The 17,836-nt window shown below is 53.3% G+C and overlaps 1 protein-coding gene across 1 annotated transcript in view; it reads left to right on the top strand.

Moving 5' to 3' along the window:
- BUD13 (BUD13 spliceosome associated protein) overlaps positions 1-13,224 on the top strand; it is a 60,429-nt gene extending 47,205 nt beyond the window's left edge. The window contains exon 10 of the mRNA XM_040483098.1: positions 13,182-13,224. Within this exon, the coding sequence (XP_040339032.1) occupies positions 13,182-13,209 (28 nt within the window). The 3' untranslated portion in view covers positions 13,210-13,224. The remainder of the gene's footprint in view (positions 1-13,181) is intronic.
- The last annotated feature ends 4,612 nt before the right edge of the window (positions 13,225-17,836 follow it).

Raw genomic sequence — 17,836 nt, 5'->3', positions numbered from 1 at the left:
CAACACGAAAGGCAAGCCTAGTGGTGAGGAGGTGGGGCTGGAGCAGGATTCCTGGGGTGGTCAGAGTGGGACTTGAGGGTAAGAGAGATGAACCCACCCCTGCCCCTGACAGAGGCCAGTGTGCCCCCTCCTGTTGCCCCTGGTCAGCTGTAACCCCGCCCTCTCTTGCATGCTTCTGTGAAGTGCCCAGCCTGGGCAGAGGGTCTGCTGGTGTGTGGAGAGCTGGTGGCTCTAGAGGGGGGAGGGGAGCCCAACTCAACTGCAGAGATTTGTTTTCTCAGTCCGTCCAAAGAATGGCAATGGGTTTTGGACTGTTCCAGCTGCTTCTCTACCTGGGGGACCTTGAGCCATCAAAGTTAACCTAGACTAGTAACCAGGGATCAATTACTGGCCTGTAATGTGCTTTCCAACTTCCCTTGCAAAAAGCAGCCTGTTTGGACAGAAAATGAAAGTGCTTTTCTTGCTCTCTGGCGCCACTGAGACAGTCTGACGCCTGCTCTCCCCACTGCCCGCTGCCCACTCCTCGCTCATTGCCTCCCTCCATTAGGCAAGGCTGAGTTAACCCCTTGGGCACCAGGTTTGGGGTGCCGGTGGGTTGCTGTTGCCCTCTCCAGACCTGCCCCTCCCTCAGCTCAGTTCTCAGGAGCGAGAAGCAGGCCAAGTCCAGTGCCTGCCAGCCTCCTCCCCACCCTCCCTCTGGCTGCCAAATCTGACTTTGATTAGCGTGTGAGGGGGGAAGAAAGCAGGAAAATAGAATATTAAAATCTTAATTCAATTTAAAACACTGTCATTCACAGGCATGCCAAACAGTGAGATGACTAATTATTATGCAAATGAGGCAGATAGAAAAGTGATTAATAATTGCACAAATTAAAAATTATTGTAAACATCCTGTGACGAGCGATAAGTCCGATGGAGAGGCGAGGGCGGTGGGCCGGGGAGGCCGCGGCGGAGCCGGCTCCTGCATCCTTATTTCCTCATTAGGGGGATTTAATTAGTGCCTGATGATGGGGCTCAGTGCTGCCAGCGGTGGAGGAGTGGGCGGCCGGCACCGGGGCTGGCCGAGCTGGTGCTCAGTCCCTTTCCTGCTCCTCCTCACCACTCCGTGGCCAGGCGGGAGCTGGCTGAGCATGAGGAAGGGCCGGGGTGGGGTGGGGCGGGGCGGTGGGGAGGCAGGCTGGCCACCCTGAAGGACCGGTGCAGTGCAAAGTTTCTCTGCTGCTTTCTGCTGGCCTGTACCAGCCGCTGCCTCCCATCTGGGCCAGGGGCAAGGGTGAGGAGGCTTATCCTGGTTCAGCCATGCAGATTCCTGAGGTCCAGTGAAGGGGCACATGGAGCATCACTACAGTGCTGAGAGTGAGGGGCAGTCAGGTGCATGAGGTTGCCTGGGGGCTTGTGCTTACTCTGGGTTTGTTTTCCTGACTCTGGGGGGCACACAGGGACCAAGTCAGGGCCCTGGGCTCAGTGACCTGCCTTCTCCATGTCCAGCCTGCATGCAAGCTTCCTCCAGATCGGGCACGCTTAGCAGCTGCTTTGGCTCCGGTTGACTTTGTTGCTCTAGGCTGGGGGCAGAAGTGTCTGAGCTCCTCTGTCCCAACAGTGCCACTGGTGCTTTTCAGGGCACGGGCCATCCTGGGCCCCATCCACTGAGGTAGGGCGACAGCTGATGCATTCTCCTTAACAAAACCTACCTGCTAGCTAGAGCACAGCTGCCTCCTGCCAGGCCCTGAGCCCTTAGCAGGAGCAGGGGGAGCTGGGGCCAGGCCTAAGGTGAGGTGGCTGATGTGGCCCGCTGCTCTGCCCCAATCACCATGGGCCTTAGGGAGAAGGCCTTCCATGTCCAGAGAAGACCACAGATCAAGGCAGAGGTCAAGGCCTGCTGAAGAGCTATTGCCATTCAAAGGAGCAGGGTCTGCTGGACATGGGGAAAGCTTCTGGGGAGGACTAGGATGGGGAGCTGGTCTTTGAAGGATAGGGAGGACTCAGAAAAGCGGGTAGGAGATGGGGAACAGGGGAGTAGGTTATCCAAGTCTTTATTTTTTTCCCCAAGGAGTCCAGATTTCCTAATAGCTGTTGCCATCCAGGGCTAAGAAACTGAGGTTTTCATAAGTCAAAGGTCCAGCCTGTGTGTCCCCAGATTTCTCTTCCTGAGAGTGGGAACCAATTATATGCTGGGAGCCTTTGTTGTTGACAAGGTGCCTACTTAGCCCCTCCGAGTCTTACTGCCTCAGTCCTGCCTCCCCTGTGCCCCAGATGTCCCTTCGCCTTGGGGGTAGATGTAGGGCCTGGGGCCTGAGTTTGAGGGGACTGATGCCAGGCAGGGAGTTGCTCCCCTCTTTAGGGGTGATTTTCCAAACCAGGCTGCACGTTCCCCTGAGGCAGCCCCCACACCGGGAAAGCACAATTTGGTGGTTGCTGCTCAAAGAGTTGCTTACTCCCTCTTCCAGGGCAGGGTAGTCCTGCTGCGGCTCCCCTGGGGCAGGCTGCATCCCTACCCACCCATGCTCCTTTTCAAGAGAAGGGCAGCCTAGACTGTAGCACTTAGTGGAACCCATGCATGCCCCACAGGGAATGCCTAGTCATCTCCAAAGGTCCTTAGTTGGCATGATGCCCTCTGAAATCCCCGTGTGCCTAGGAATGCCCATGTGGCCTTTGCTCCCTGGGACACCCCAGAGTTTCCCAGTAACTTTCCAGTATGTCCCCAGCAACTCCTATTGCTTTCTTATCATGCCCCAGTATCTTTCTGATAGAATGCCTGTAAGGCCCCAGCACTCATGAAATCCCAGAACACTCTAGTATCAACATCCCAGTGTTCTTCAGGATTTCCAATAGAGTTCATCAGTTCCCAAAGTGCCCCTCCTCCCCACCACTGCCAGCTGGGAACAGTGGAAGGGGATCTGCTGCCCTCCACTCCCTGGGCCCTGCCACCAGGAAGGGAGAGAGGTTCTTTGCCCCCAGCCTCTGCAAGACACCTGGGCTTCCCTCCAGTGGGAAGTGGCAGGAAGGGGAAGGGAGAGGAAACTAACATCTGTTGAGTGCCAACTATGTCTTATGCATTTCATTTAGAGAAGTGAACTGATTTTTCCCAGTCATTAGGTGGCAGGAAGAGACCTGAGGGCAGCTCTCTTGGGTCCTGCTGCACCCCTGCAGGGAACCAGAGGAGGCAAATCCCAGGGGCCGGGGATGCATAGGGTGGGGAGAGGTGGGTCAGTGGTCTCTGGCCTCCTTCCTTCCCCCTGCTAGTTGTTTTAGTTGTTTTCTCGGTTCCCAGGAAAGGAAGGAAAGGGGTTATGACTGGTTAGGCTTCTTTTGGAATGAAGCTCTGGTTCCTGGGAACGTTGTGGCTCTCAAGTGGCTGCAGGTGTCAGATCACACCCCTCTTCAGGTGTCAGGCGCTCTATCCGCAGCCCACCAGACCCACAGACTGGTCCAGATATACCCAGTTCCAGGGACAGTCTGAGGTTCTGGGCTCACCCCTGGCCCTTCCCTCAGCCCTGGCCATAGCCCCGGGCGCCAGGCTCCAGGTTAGCGTCAGCCTCCCCTACCCCTCCCTCATGCTAGCTGTAGATATGCTGCCCATGTCAGCCGCCCATCTGCTTCTCTTCCCCTGGCTGCCTTCCCGGGCATGGGAGACACTTGCAAGGTGACTTTGAACAGTGCAGACTCAGCGGGAAGGGGGATGGGAGCAGCTCTGCAGGTGGGGAAATGTGAACTAGACGGGTGGGGGCCTTTCCCTCCCCTGACCTAGCTATGTCCCTCTACTCTGAACATGGATGGAAGGTCAGAGATGGCAGGGAGCACTGGATGAGGGAGTCTGTGCTGGTGGGCTGGCTTCACCCCACCAAGCACTCGGATGCCCTGCTCCCACCTGGGGGTGCAGAAGAGAGGAGGAGTGACTCTGGTCCAGGGTTGGGCAGCAGCTGTCCTACCCATTCAGGGTGGGGAGAAGAATGTTTTAGTATATCTTGGCTCCCCAGTCATCTCCTCCCCACCCGACTCCCACTTTGGTGGAATCTTTGAAAAACATGTACTGGAAGGTTTAGGATTTAGGCAGTTTAGAGACAGACAGACTGCCTAGGTTCATATTCTTCTCCATCATATAATAGCTGTGTGATCTTGGACATATTACTTAGGGTCTCTGAACCTCAGTTTCTCTCTTCATAAAATGTGGTTAATACTGTTACTTACCTGTCACATAGTAAATGCTCAATTAAAACATTTAATGATATATGCACTTTTCTGTGTGCATATGTGCATATCATATGTGAAGTATATCATACTTCATATAATTATACTTGCACACATATGTGATCACGTATGGGTTTTGTGTGTGCTCTGTTGTTCCCCACTTTGCTCTTTGTTGTTGCCTCCAGAAGGTTGGGTGGGGGGTCAGGGGTCTGCTCCTGACCACTCTGGCTACTACTCAAGAGGCTGAATTCTGCTCGGGAAAGTCGGGTCCAGAGGGGAGAGGGCTTAGCCTAGGGCAGGGGAGCTGGAGCTTTGCTGAGGGAAGGGAAGGTGGCCTGGGGTGTGTGTCAGGAGTCCCAGGCTGTCTCAGGGCAGCAGAGGCTTGAAGCAGTTGGGAAGATATCTTTCGCTCGAGCTCACCCCTCCATCCCGTTAGTGCCCACACCACGTTCTCCATATCAGAATCCACGGTTCCTCTGCTAATGCCCTGGCCAGTGAGGAGAGCCACTGGCGCTTGCTGCTTGTGCCTGGGGGAGGTCTTTTGGAGGTCAAGAGGGATTTTTAGCTCACAGGTTGGCTCCTTCTACTGGTTTACCCTAAACTGGGAACAATTTGGTGAGATTGGGGGTCTCCCATAGGTGGAGACTTCATGGAGTCTGTGGTCTGGGGCTCCTTCTATGAGGCCTGAGCGATGGGATGGCTTCTGGTGAGTTTTCTGCAGGAGATGGTCTGTCTGATAAGAACTGCAGGGTATGGGGTCTTCGCCTGAGGATCTAGTGAGTAGGTGCTGACGTCAGCATGAGGGAGGAGGCTTTGCCTTCTGTGTCCTCTTTATGCCCCTACTGCTCCGGGAAGCCTTTAGCCCTGGCAGGGGCTGGTGGATGTGGGGAGGAAGGAAAAGGAGCTGATCCCTGACATAGTGGTGTCTCTGGTGGCAGTGAATTTGGGACTAAAAATCGATAATGCCGATGTATGCCAGCCGTGCTTAATTGCAGAATCACTGAGGACAATCTGAGATAAAAATCACTAAAAATATCGACTCCAGGCATCAGGTTTGTGCCTCCTTCCTGAACACCCCCAATGTAAAATAAATCTCTCTGCATCTTTATGGCTATGGCTGAGTGTTTCTCAGAATCGTCGGTGAGGTGTAGGTCAGGTAGACAGTCTACCCTCCTTGAGTCTAGTTTCCCCTGCCAGATATCCCAGTGAAAACAGGTGGGAACGCACGGAGGGATACTGTGAGCAAGAAAAGTCAATGGTCTGTACACCCGGCATAGGGGACATTGTGGTTGTCCCCCTCACCCCAGCCATAGTGACAGTGAGGAGGGAGAACAGGCAGCTGGAATGTTTATGAACCTCTTTTCTCTCTTTTTCTTTTCAATTACAACGATACCTCAGGTAATTAACTGCTAATAACCTTGTTAATTTAAAATGGATCCTCTCCCTTCTGGCCATCACAGGGAAGACTCGAGTCACAAACAGTCAACAAGTTTGGAGGAAAGGGGACGGGAGTGAGCAGAAGAGAGGGGGAACGAATCTGGGTGGGCAGGCAGAGCTGTGGCCGTTTGGTCCCACCTGGTTACCAGCAGTGCTTTGGAGCTGTAGGAAAAGTTCCTCGTAGGTAGAGGGCACTCCGATGGGCCCTGTGGCCATGGGGACGTAGAGGCAATGCAATCCCTTGCAGCCCCAGCGCATTCCCACACAACACCCCTTGTCACACCGCTTCACTCAGCTTAGGAAGAGAGCTCTGGTTCCCCACACTAGGCTTTTACTGTGGCCTGGCCTTCAGCCTACGGTATCTGCCGATCAGGAACTGTTGCTTATCCTTGGGCTCATGATCCTGGGAGCCCTGCATGCTGAGTGAAGGGCACTTCTCCCATCTTCACCCCTTCCCAATCTCAGGGATTTGGGATAAGCTCAGGAAGAAAATGAACTTGAGCTGGATGATTTAGACGTTTGCCTTGAGTCGGTGTGTAGATGAGGTATCTGTGATCTTTCCCAGTTCATGAAACTCATTCAATTGACAAATTTTAAAGTGCAGCTGAGGTCTTTGTGCCACAAAGGTGAAGAAAGATGTGGTCTTTGTCCTCAAGGACCTTATTGTTTCATGGCCTGTCCGGTGAACAGATAATTGCAACACAAATTATGTAGAGCACAGGGAAGAAGATACCTCATCTGGTAGAGTATGGGAGCCAGGGAAGACTTTACAGAGGAGGGGACATTTGAAGTGGGCATTGACAGATAAAGAGGAGTTCTCTAGGCAGGCAGCATGGAAAGTAGAAGGCCGTTCGCAAAGAGGAAACGGCATGGAAGTATGAGAGGCCGTGGCTGCTGGGGAAATGGAAAGTGCCTTGTATGGATGGAACACAGGCTGAATACAGGGACAAGAAGGTAGCTGGAAAACAGAGCCAGATCTTGAGGAGTTGGTAAGATTTCTTCTGAGGGTTGACCTCCCTGGCCCAGGACAACCAGGGGCCATGCTCCACAGCTGGGTGCCTGGGGAGGCTCCAGCCTTGCGGCATTAGCTCCCAAAAGGCTTGACAAGGAGCTCCCCATTCCCTTGCCTTTCTCTTTCCATTTTTGAGTAACAGAAGAGGTGTTGGGGCATGGGAAAGGGGTAGGTGGAGATTTAAGGATCAGTAGGGCCCCAGGTTCAGATTCTCCAAGTGGCTGCTTCTTTCTGTCCCACAACTGCTTTGAGACCATTTAAGAGGCTTTGAGCTTTGAGTCCAGGGTGTGTATAGGGCATCTGTTCTCTCCCCTGGGAAGTCCCTGCTCCCAAGCTGGAAATCTATTCCCAGTAGCCACCTTACTCTACTGCCCTGGGATGGTGCCTGAGCTCAGCCTGGAGGTGGCCCCCTTCCTTCCCCAAACTTTGGCTTCTGGAAGAGGCCTGAGTGGAGGTGCTTGGTGTGGTTCTTGGTGGGCTGACAGCTGGAGGGGCACTATCCCTGTCCGGGAGGGATGTGATTACTTCCAGGGAGCCCATCAGCCTCCTCTCCTAGCAGATCTGTTCACCATCCCCAGACCCTTGGCCTCCCCTAGTGGGCAGAGTCATTAGTTTCTGAGTTGGGCATAAACAGTCCAAGCCTCCCTTCTCCCTTCTCCTTCCTGCTGTTTCAGTATTTTTTTTTCCCCCAAGACAAACAGCCACAAACCTCCATCTCTTAATGAAACTGTTTGATGATGATTAATTGTGCAGCCGCCTCATTTGCATGCACAGGCTGTGGCTTCCCGGCTTCTCTCCCACCCTCCTCCACCAGGAACCCTCTGTGTGCCTCCGGAAAAACAGAGACCTGGTAACTCCAGTGTCTGCCCACACTCAGGCCGCCCTGCCAGCCACTTGCCACTTCTCCAGTGGGGCACAGGGGCTGGCCTGTGCAGCCACATTTGGGGCTACGGGACAGGGGCATGTATCATGAACTCTGGACCCAACCCAAGAAGACAGGGTGCTTGGGTCTTACCTAGTTTTTCTCCTCTACTTGCCAACTGTTTGGTCTTAGATGAGCCATGAACCCCTCTGGCTCCAGTCACCTCTTCCAAAAAATGGGAATTGCACAAATATCATGTCAGTGGGCTGTGTCCATCTGTCCATCTCCAGTGTTGAGTATGGCGAAGGTGCTACTGAAGTAGTTTTTTGAATGACTGTTTGCATCAAATGGCCTCTTAGGATCTCTTAAGATGTTAACTCCAAGATTCTATGGGATTCTTACTTTTGCCAAGGTTCTAGTTCCGCGTGCTGTCATGAAGCACCCACTAACCTCTCATGTAGCACCCACCGTGTGTATATCCTGTCCTCATCATGGAGACCCCCGGAGCCTTGCAGGCCTCACACCAGAAAGCTCTGTTTTGGAGGGGGCTAGGGTGGTGGCTGCCTGAGGCTTGCACATTCAGCCCCTGGTGGCACAAGGGGGCCAGGGCCAGGGGGAGGAGCCCAAAGTCTGTGGTGTTGATGTGCTTTCAGTGTCAAAGCCCAATGTCCCTGAAGTTCATGTAGGTGTCAGACCAGGCAGGAGGAATGTTATCGAGTGGGTTTTGAAAGGGCAAAGTTCACACCGAGTTACAAAGCACTGACCCTGAGCTATCTGTCATGCGTAGGGTAGAAGGGAAAATGGGACTTCCAGGCAATGAATCTTGAGTTTTCTGGGTCAGGGAATTCTCTAGCTGAGGACACTTTTCCTAGAAAATGAGCATATGTTCCTACTGACCCAAAAGTGTACTGAGGACCTTTTTAAGGTTCCTGGACCTGAGGTGAAGGACTTCTGTCTGGTCTGGGAGTTTTAGGAAGCCAGAGGCGTGTAGGGGTCAGCAGGTACCGTGGGAACCAAATGGCCTCCCCAGGGTCTCTGAGGGAAGTCTGAGGGTGGCCTCCTGGGAAGGGACAGGACTCCCTGTGGGGAGAACTTTTACCTGGAGACTAAGAAGTGACCCTGGAACTAGAAGGCAAGTAGGCTCTGAAGCGAAGCACAGGAGCTGAAGGATAAAGGGCCTTGATTTGACCTTGGAGCAGAAGTAGGGATGGAGCCAGTGCGAAGGCAGGTGGCAGATCCTTAGGACAGCAGGTGAGGTCTGAGGTGGAGAGATGAGGCCGCAGCGAGAAGACCTCTAGATTGGGGTGTGGAGGGGCTAGAGAGGAGTGTGTGTTGACGCTGGGGCTTGGGGGTTCCTGAGGGGAGAGGAGGCAGGGGACTGTGACAGGGTGGGGCTTCACCTTATCAGTGGTTCAACTTTCAGAGTCATATGTGTGATAGGTGTTGCCCAGGAGACAGGCTTGGAGAGCTTAGAAGTCATGTTCATTGAGATTGAGAGGAGGGAGGGCATCACAGTGGGGGAGCAGATGCTTGCGGAAGGATGGGAGCTGGGATTTTAATGGTCTCTGTGACTCCCAGCCCTGCACTGTGCACCTTACACCATGGGTTCTCGGTTCCTCTGCAGGGGCTCATGCTCTGGATGCCCCTGTCTACCTTTCCCCCACTAGTTGCTTCAGTCAGGTTTTTCCAGAACCATGACCAGAGAGAGGCTCCCTGTCTCTAGTCCATGGTCAGTGAGCTTTGGGGGTTCCTGCTCTTTGTGGAGCTGAGTTGGCAGTAGCGTGGCTTGTGACAAACTGCGAGAGGAAGGATTGGAATCAGAGCTTCAGAAGGGTGGCCTTTCTTGGCTGAGTATCTTCAAGAAACCAATGAAGAGAGAGCACTTTGGAGTGTTGGGAAGCGCGCTGGCTGAGGAGGCCAGTGCACTGGGGGCTTGGTGCTGATTGGCTGCTAGCAGTCAGATTGGTCTTGGGTAAGTCACGTTTTCCCTCTCTGTTCCTCAGTTTCTTTATTCATAAAACGGATGATTTATCATCCATTCATCCATCTGTATGTGTGTCCATCCATTATCCCATCCATCCTTCCATCCAGCAATTATTTATTAGATGCCAATTCCATGCTGGGCGCTGGGATGCACAGCAGTGATGAGGTTGACACGATCCCTTCCCTTGGGGACCTCAGAGTGGACCAAAGAACAAAGACATTACAAAAAATAATACCTGTCTTCCAGGGTTGTTTGGAGACTAAACTAATGAGACACTGTGGGAAAGGGCTTTGTACTACAAAGGAGGCTCAGTCGGAGGAGGAGCTAGGGAGACCTTCAGCTTGTCCAGCCTAATGACTCAATGTTTGGTTCCCAAACCCCTCCATTCCCTCCCTATTATCTGCCTCAGTCATCCCCCCAGAGCTGCTCCTTCCTTCTTTCTGCCCCCTGCCTCTGCCACCTGCTGTGCCTTCCCTGCAGGAGGGAAAGGAAGCCTCGGCATCTGGCAGGGGTGGGGCTGGGAGAGCTGAGCTGATTGCTGCTAATTAGCAGCACTGAACCTTGGCCAAGCTGGAGAGGCAGATAAGGGGAAGTGCAGGTGGTGAGGCAGACCATGGACGGTCCTGCTGAGGGTGTCACAGATTCTCCAGGGATAGGTCCCGAGGTCACCCCTCTCCCTTGCCACCCCTTGGCAGTGTCTAGGCACTGTCACCCATGACTGCACAGTGGAGAGGGTTGGGCTGCCATAGAAGAAGAAGCAGATGGTCTAGAAGGGAGGACCCTTCCAGTGGGGCCTTCTCCAGATCCAGAGGAGGGAGCCTACCCACTCTTGGTATTCTTGTTTCCACACCTCTGCTCGGACCGTCCCTGCTGCAGAAAATGCTCTGCCTTCCTCACTGCATGTCATCTGTCCTTCCAGATCAGAGTAGACATCTTCTCCTCTACCTGATCTGACCTCCCACCCCGTCCTCTTAAACGCCCATAGCCCTTGAGTCATCCCTGTCTCATGTTGTGTGCGTTCTTCTCCTTTGACTCACACATGGAGGACATGTATCTCCTCTCCCAGCATTCTCCCCTCCCAGAATGAAGTCCTGTCTTCATGCTCAGCACATCACACATTGCCTGACACTGAGTAAATGCCCAACACGGTTTACCAAAAGGTGCCTGAATGTCTCGGGGCTGTCCGGGTGCTCAAGGACCATTTCCGAAGGTGCATTTTACAGATGAAGAAACTAGGTATCAGACAGGCCAAAGAATTTTGCTTAAAGCCAAACAGCCAGTAAGAAGTGTTTCTACTTCAAAGCTGGGTCTGTTTTAGGGCAGTTTATTATTATGAGGGACTTCTGGGGACAACAGGTTCAAAGAGCTAAATAATAAATGATAAAAATAACCAAACAAACCAGAGTATGTCGTGATCGTACTTCTGATCAACTAATTGGACAATCCATAGGTATGCTGAGTGTGGGGCTCAGGGAAAACCATTTTGCCTAGGAGCCAGACATCCTGCAAGTGTGTTTAAGCTGAGCTGACTGGGTTTCCATGAGATCTTTGGGCCCTGCAGAGTTCCTTCTGTAGAGAAATTGCCGCCTGCTGACTTGTCTTTTAAGAGACAAGTTTTTTTATGAAAGAGCAAGCGAGCGTGAGAGCATGCATGCATGTGCAGCAGGAGGCAGAGAGAGAATCCCAAGCAGGCTCTGTGCTGTCAGCATAGAACCTGACACGGGGCTTGAACTCTTGATCCGTCAAACCATGAGATCATGACCTGAGCTGAAATCAAGAGTCGACTGAGCCACCCAGGCCCCCCACTGCCTGCTGACTTTACACTCATAGCTCTGTGGCTGTGAGAACTTTCTAGACTTACACCTTGGTTTTCAGTGCAGAATACCTGAAGTGGGCTGGAGGAGTTGCCAATATGTCCTATGTCACAGATAGGCTTTCTGATATTCTTAAAGTGGTCTCTTTACGAGTCAGGTTGCTAAGAGCCTACATTAGCACCTTGCCACTATGGTTAACGTAATGGAACTCTCTTCTGTGATTGACAGGGCCAAAGTGGTCTTTTGACATTTTCTGGTGGCTCAGTATTTGACTCTGTAGTTCCTGAGACTGTCAGAAAAACTTCTGCAGTGCGGGTGGAGGACCAGGTGTAGCAGATGTCTGTTTTCTCTGTCTGCATAGCACCCCTTGCCCAACTTTTTCAGTTACTGTATCCCTACTTCCTTTAGGGTATCGGCTATTCCCCTGTTCTGTGAGGCAACAGGATAGTACTATTAACTGGTCCTCAGGAGTAATCCCATGACTCAGGCCTGGCCGTCGCTGGCCACAGTGATTGGCCTTAGAATATATACGTATCTGGCCCACAGTGGGACAGTCACAGAGTCCGGACCTGGATTTCACATGTCGGGGCAGGGGGAGCATGAAGATCTCTTCCTCTGAGATCCTACGCGAGGATAACACAAACCCAGAGGTCATTCCTCCTATGACCTCAACCCAGGGAGGAAGCTCAGATTTGGTAAGGGAGAAAAGGGCAATGCAAAGAGAGATGAAGAAAGAGAGACCCGACAGCGCCATCTGACCTTCTGGTTTTACCCCCGCTCTTCCTAGTTAACACGAGCCAGTGCATCTCCAGTTTTGCAATGTCATTTTAAATCCCTCCTTCGCAATGGAAAGAGTCCCAAGTAAGTGCTGAGCAAGGTTTTATAGATACCCTGTGCGTATTGCACGCACACACGTATATACGTGAAACCACAAACAAAATAGGAAGGACAACTTCAGAATTAAACTCAGTCCACTTAGTTTTATGAAAAACTATATTACCCTCCTTTTTGCCAGGGGAACCTTCATCAAGGGGCAGCAGCTGACTGTGTGCCTGTGTCTGGGGACCACAGGTATAGCCAACCCTTTCTGGAGAATAGGTTCCGAGGGGCAAAGGGCTCCAGAGAAAACTGGGATGGACTTGGACCCCAGGGGCAAACTCAGCTTTATGCTTCATTTCTGGAGGGCCATCTCTGCCCTAGTGATTACACTGCAGGGTGTGTGTGTGTGTGTGTGTGTGTGTGTGTGTGTGTGTGTGTGAAATCCAGTGTCTCCCCTCCTCAGGCCAGGTGCTCCTGCCATCTCCCCTCCAGTGTTTGGCTCCTTCCAGGGGTTAGACCTCTGGATCCCTGGGGCTGCCCTGGGGAGGCCCCTCTCTGGACAGTGGGAGCAGGGAACCGGCAGCGGGTTCCCCAGGCTTGGCCTGGTGTGAGCCATGGGGGCTTTATCTTGCCATTAATGGTTTTCTAAATTGGTGGCAGTGGAGCAAAAAACCCAATTTGCGCCTGGAGCACGCATGATTACTATTGTAATAACCTCAGCTAATAAGAATATGATGTGGGGCTAGGCCGGGAGAGAAAACACATTTCTCATTAGCTTTTGATTAATTACTCTACATAATTTCTTAGTTGTGGTGGCCAAGGTGGGGGGGGGGGGGGTTGGGTGTTTCCATCTCCTTACCTCACCTTAACCCTAGTGGGCTAGGGATATTCTGGGGATCGTGGTATTTCTCCAAGAGCCACTGAGGGACAAATGCCCACCTCTCCTACCACTTGTCTCTCTCCTCCTCCCATCCTTTCCCTGTTTTCTCTCCCCCTTCCCTCTCCAGCCCTTCCTCTCCTTGCCCTCTTAATCTTTTCTCTTTTCTCTTTCTCCTCTCTTTTCAGCCTCTCCGGAGCCTTCCTGGATGTCTGATTGGCACTTAGTGACAGCCCATGCAGTCCCATCACACTGCCAGGTAGGTAGGTAATGACTGGTTTGCAGGTCCCGGCTGATCTGCCCTGAATCCTGAGCCCAGCTGCCCTTTTGGCTCACCTGCTCCTGACACACGATCATTTCTGGCCTGGCTTGAGAGTGGCCCGCCCTGCCTGCCCCACCCCGGTTCTGGGCCATCTCAGGACTCTGTGTGGTTTGGAATTGTTCTTGCCCTCTCACCACCTCACCATATGCCCTCTCTCCTGGTCCCTGGCAGCCAGGTCCAGGCTGGACGTCCCCTCTGTTCCTCACATCTGGGATCCAGTGCTCGATAGGACAGTGCCTGGAGACACTTTCATTTCGTCTGTAACTCAGCAGGTTTCTGTTGACTCCTACTGTGTACCCTGAACTGTGCTGGACACAGTGGGAGATAGAAGGGAAATGATAGATGTGGGTCTTGCCATCACTTGGGAAGGTTGTTGACGAGGGACAGAACCTAACATGAGACAGCATATACTGAGCCCCCAGTGGGTGAGGCAGAGAGAGCAGGGCAGAGAGGCTTCTCAGGCTGGAGGTTCAGGGAGTCTTCGCGGAGGGGGAGAACTCCGGTTCGGGTGGGCAGAAGGAGGGAACAGGAGAGACAATTCCAGATGAGGACATAGTGTGAGTAAAGACCCAGAGGTGGGAATGCTCAGAGCACTTTTGGAGGACGTGAAGGTGGCCACTGTGTTGTAAGTAGGGGGCTTTCTGTGGGATACGAGCTATAAAGGTAAGTTGAAGGCTCTTTCAGATGTCATGCTGAAGGTTTGGGACATACGTGCTGTCTGGTTGGGGGTTCTGAAAGGTGTGGGGGTGCAGGGATGATCTTATAGCAGTGAGTTGCTAGGTGGACAATGGTGGGCTGTGTTAGTTTCCATTGCTACTGTAACAGATTACCACAAAATTAGTGGCTTAAAAGAACACAGATTTATTATCTCACAGTTCTGCAGGCCAGAAATGCAGGTTGATTTGACGATTTTCTCTGCTCTGGGTTTATACAAGACTGAAATCAAGATGTTGGCTGGTTGAACTCCTCTGGGGAGGCTGTGGGAAGGATCCACTTCCAGGCTCATTCAGGTGGTTGGCAGAATGCTATTCCTTGTGGTTGTAGGACCGAGACCCCCGTTCCATTGCTGGCTGTAAACTGGGGCTGCCCTTTTCTCCTAGGAGCTGCTCCCCAGTTCTTGCACACAGGCCCCTATCTCAGGGCCGGTGACAGTGTAGGAAATCCCTTTTTGCTCTTGGAAGCTCTCTGGCCTCCCTTTCTGCTGCACCTCTCCCACGATTTTCTCTGCATCTCTCTGACCTCAGCTAGAGAAAGTTCTCTGCTTCTAAGGGCTCATTCGATTAGATGGGAGTCACCTGGGTAATCCAAGATACTATATTTTAAGGTCCATATCTTTAATTTTAAACATCTGCAGGGGCGCCTGGGTGGCGCAGTCGGTTAAGCGCCCGACTTCAGCCAGGTCACGATCTCGCGGTCCGTGAGTTCGAGCCCCGCGTCGGGCTCTGGGCTGATGGCTCAGAGCCTGGAGCCTGTTTCCGATTCTGTGTCTCCCTCTCTCTCTGCCCCTCCCCCCGTTCATGCTCTGTCTCTCTCTGTCCCAAAAATAAATAAATGTTGAAAAAAAAAATTTAAACATCTGCAGTCCCATGTTCAACATATTCCCAGGCTCCAGGGATTAGGGCAGGGATATTCTGGGGGAGAGGCATTCTTCTGCCTACTCTACAGGACCAGATATATTAGGTGGTTCCTACAACAGTCCTGGTGAGCGGAAACGAGGGCAAGAACTTGAGATAAGAGCACCAAAAGGCTGGGCAGGTGCCAAGTCATTTCAAGGGCAGTGACCGGATACTTGATGATTGGTTGCATGTGTGTGGCTTTGAGGGTGTGGTTAAGGAGAGGGGAGGATTAATCTTGGATCCAGCCTCGGAAACAAGAGAAAGATGGTCACTCTCGGAGGAGGTGCTGGTTGTGGAAGGCAGATGAAGCACTTGTTTTGGGCAGGATGACTAACGGGTGATGGCAGAATTCTCACCAGCCCGAAACTGACTTCTGAGTGGTTGGGAACCCTCAACAGAAAAGTCAGATCTGGTCGTACTAACCTGTGAGCTATTCACGTGGAAGCAGTGGTTGAAGGCTTGGGGCGGGGATGGGGAGTGGGGTGTGGATCGCTGTGAACAGGGGAGGTAGGGCAGAAAGGAAATTGGGCTAGAACCTCCGCGGCTGACCAAAGAAGAGGTGGGAGGAGGAAGAAGAGCTAGAGAGAGTGAAAGAGCAAGCACAACCAGGCAACTGGAAAGGAAGGAGGGGAGCTAGGAGAGGTCCCATTTGTGAGGCCAGGCAACACCTGTGGGCAGGGTCAGGAAGGACAGAGGTCTGGTGCCGGAGTGGGACAGAAGCCACCAGGGGGTGATGGCATGGCCACGGGTGATGGGGACCTGCGTTTCCAAGTGAGGAGTCTGAGGAGAGACAGGGTAGCGTGGTGGGAGGGAGCGGGAACACACAATGGGCTCAGTAGGGCCCACAGGTGCTGTGTGTCGGTATGCGGGGAGGGATGGGCAAGGCCAGCGTGCTTGGAAACAGAGCAGGGGAGTAGACTGGTACTGCTGGGAGGAGGGGGAGGAATATGATTCGGGAGCAAGGGCCCCCAGGTGGCAGGGGCTCATGAGGGTGAGAATGGAACTGGAAGCTTCCAGGAGGAGAGGCCACAGGTGGGTCCATCAACATGTGTGGGTAGGGCAGAGCTCACCTGGGGCCCACTGGCCCCACTGTGTGCTGGGGGTCTGCACGCAGGACAGAGGGGAGGCCAGGGCCTGGTACCTGCTAGGACTGGCGGGGCAGGGGCCCATGGCCCTCTTAGAACAGAAGCCTTCGGGGTGGATGCTGGGTCTGCGGGAGGGGACAGAGGACAGGACCAGGCAGAGCAGCAGATGTAGCCACAGGTTCTTCCTATCCCACACCTATTTGCTATCTCCTGCTTATCGTGGGGGGCCCGGGGCTTTGCAGCACAAAAGGTCCTGGCTGAAAGGAGTTAATTTACTCAAGGAGGTTTGGGAAGAGGAGGCACAAAGATGTCTCTCCTGCAAAAGGCCCTTTGGGAGCAGGAGAGCACTGTTTCCAGGGCTCTGGCTCCATCAGTGTGTGGTCAACTACATGGCCTTCCATGTGCCCAATGTTCTTGTGAGTCCAGCCTCCCTGCTACTTCTGACATTTCACAGGCCTTTGTCTGAGGCCTAATTGCCTGCCACAGCGCACTGCCCCAAGACCCCGCCAGCCATTTTGCCGGCTGGTCTGCCGGGCTGCTCAGAGCCCCCGGAAGCCGTCTGGCATCGACAGGCAGGCCCAGAATAAAGCTGCATCCACAGGTGAGCGCAGCCCATCTCTGTGGGGGCTCGGTGGGGGCCCTCGACGTGTGTGTGTGTCCCTGTGCGGTCAGGTTGTACAAACACGTGGACATGGTGGGGGGCTTTAGCCTTGGGGGATCATGAAGCTGGTGGGCAGAGGGGCACCGAGGGGCCAGTGCAGTGACAGAGACTTGGAGAGGACCAGGACTGGATGCCTGGGGATGGAGGAAGGCCTGAGGAGCCCAGGGCTCGGCACGGGCTCTGTTGTTCTCTGCCTGAGCTGTGGCCTCCCTGGGCCAGCCCCTGGGTCTACCCTGACCGGCTGTGCAGCGCCCCCATCCCCAGGCTACGGTCACTCCCTGCCCTCTGGCTCCCTCCACCAACTCCCACCCTGAGAAGGAAGAGGAAATCTCGCTAGAGATCCATGTAAAAATAGATGTATTTCTGGATAAGCAGCGAGCCTGAAAAACAGCTGAGCCGGAGTCTGCTCCGCTGACAGAAGATCTATGTACCAAACTCCTCTTCAAAATCTATTTCTCCAGAGATTTATTCTTGCAGGGCTCTGCCGAGCTGGGGGAGGTTTGTGGCACTGAGCGACTAGGGTCCACCGCTCCACCCTTTCCCGAGTGACTGTTGCCCAGCGTGAGCCGTGGTCAGGTTAGGTGGCATGGGCCAGAGCAGAACAAGAGGGATTTGAATGGCAAAAAGGTCCTTCTCATGCATTAGCCTGGCTGGGTCGGAAGCCAGCGTGATGCATCGTGACACCGTCCTGGCGGCTGAGAGAGGAAGTGATGGCTATATTTATGTTTCCATCTAAATGCATGGATCAAAGCAGACACTTTAATCTATTCAACAACAGCCCGAGGATTAAAAAGTTGCAGGCAAATCACACTCTTAAATTGGTAATATATTTTTGCTTGTCACTTGACAAATCATTTTAGAGAGCAACTCCAGCCCAGGTGGAGACCTGGAGACTTGAACCTGGTTCCATCCTGGAGAAGGCCCCAGCGATATAGGAGTGGCCTGAATCCCCCCACTGCTGCAGCTCCCGGGAGGCTGGCTGCACTGGGTCTCCTGGTGGGGACAGTGGAGGCTAACGCAGAATCTCAGGCCTCGGGGCACATCTCTAAATCTGTTCTCATCTCCATAAAAGCCTAGCAGGTGGATCCCCATGTTACAGACCAGGTGGCCCAGAGAGATGGCTGGCCCGGGTGGCACAGTAATACGTGGGAGAGTGGGA

The sequence above is a fragment of the Herpailurus yagouaroundi genome, unplaced genomic scaffold (assembly GCF_014898765.1).
Source record: "Herpailurus yagouaroundi ecotype Mexico unplaced genomic scaffold, PumYag 161, whole genome shotgun sequence".
Lineage (NCBI taxonomy): Eukaryota > Metazoa > Chordata > Mammalia > Carnivora > Felidae > Herpailurus > Herpailurus yagouaroundi.
This window is presented reverse-complemented; position numbering and strand designations above follow the sequence as displayed.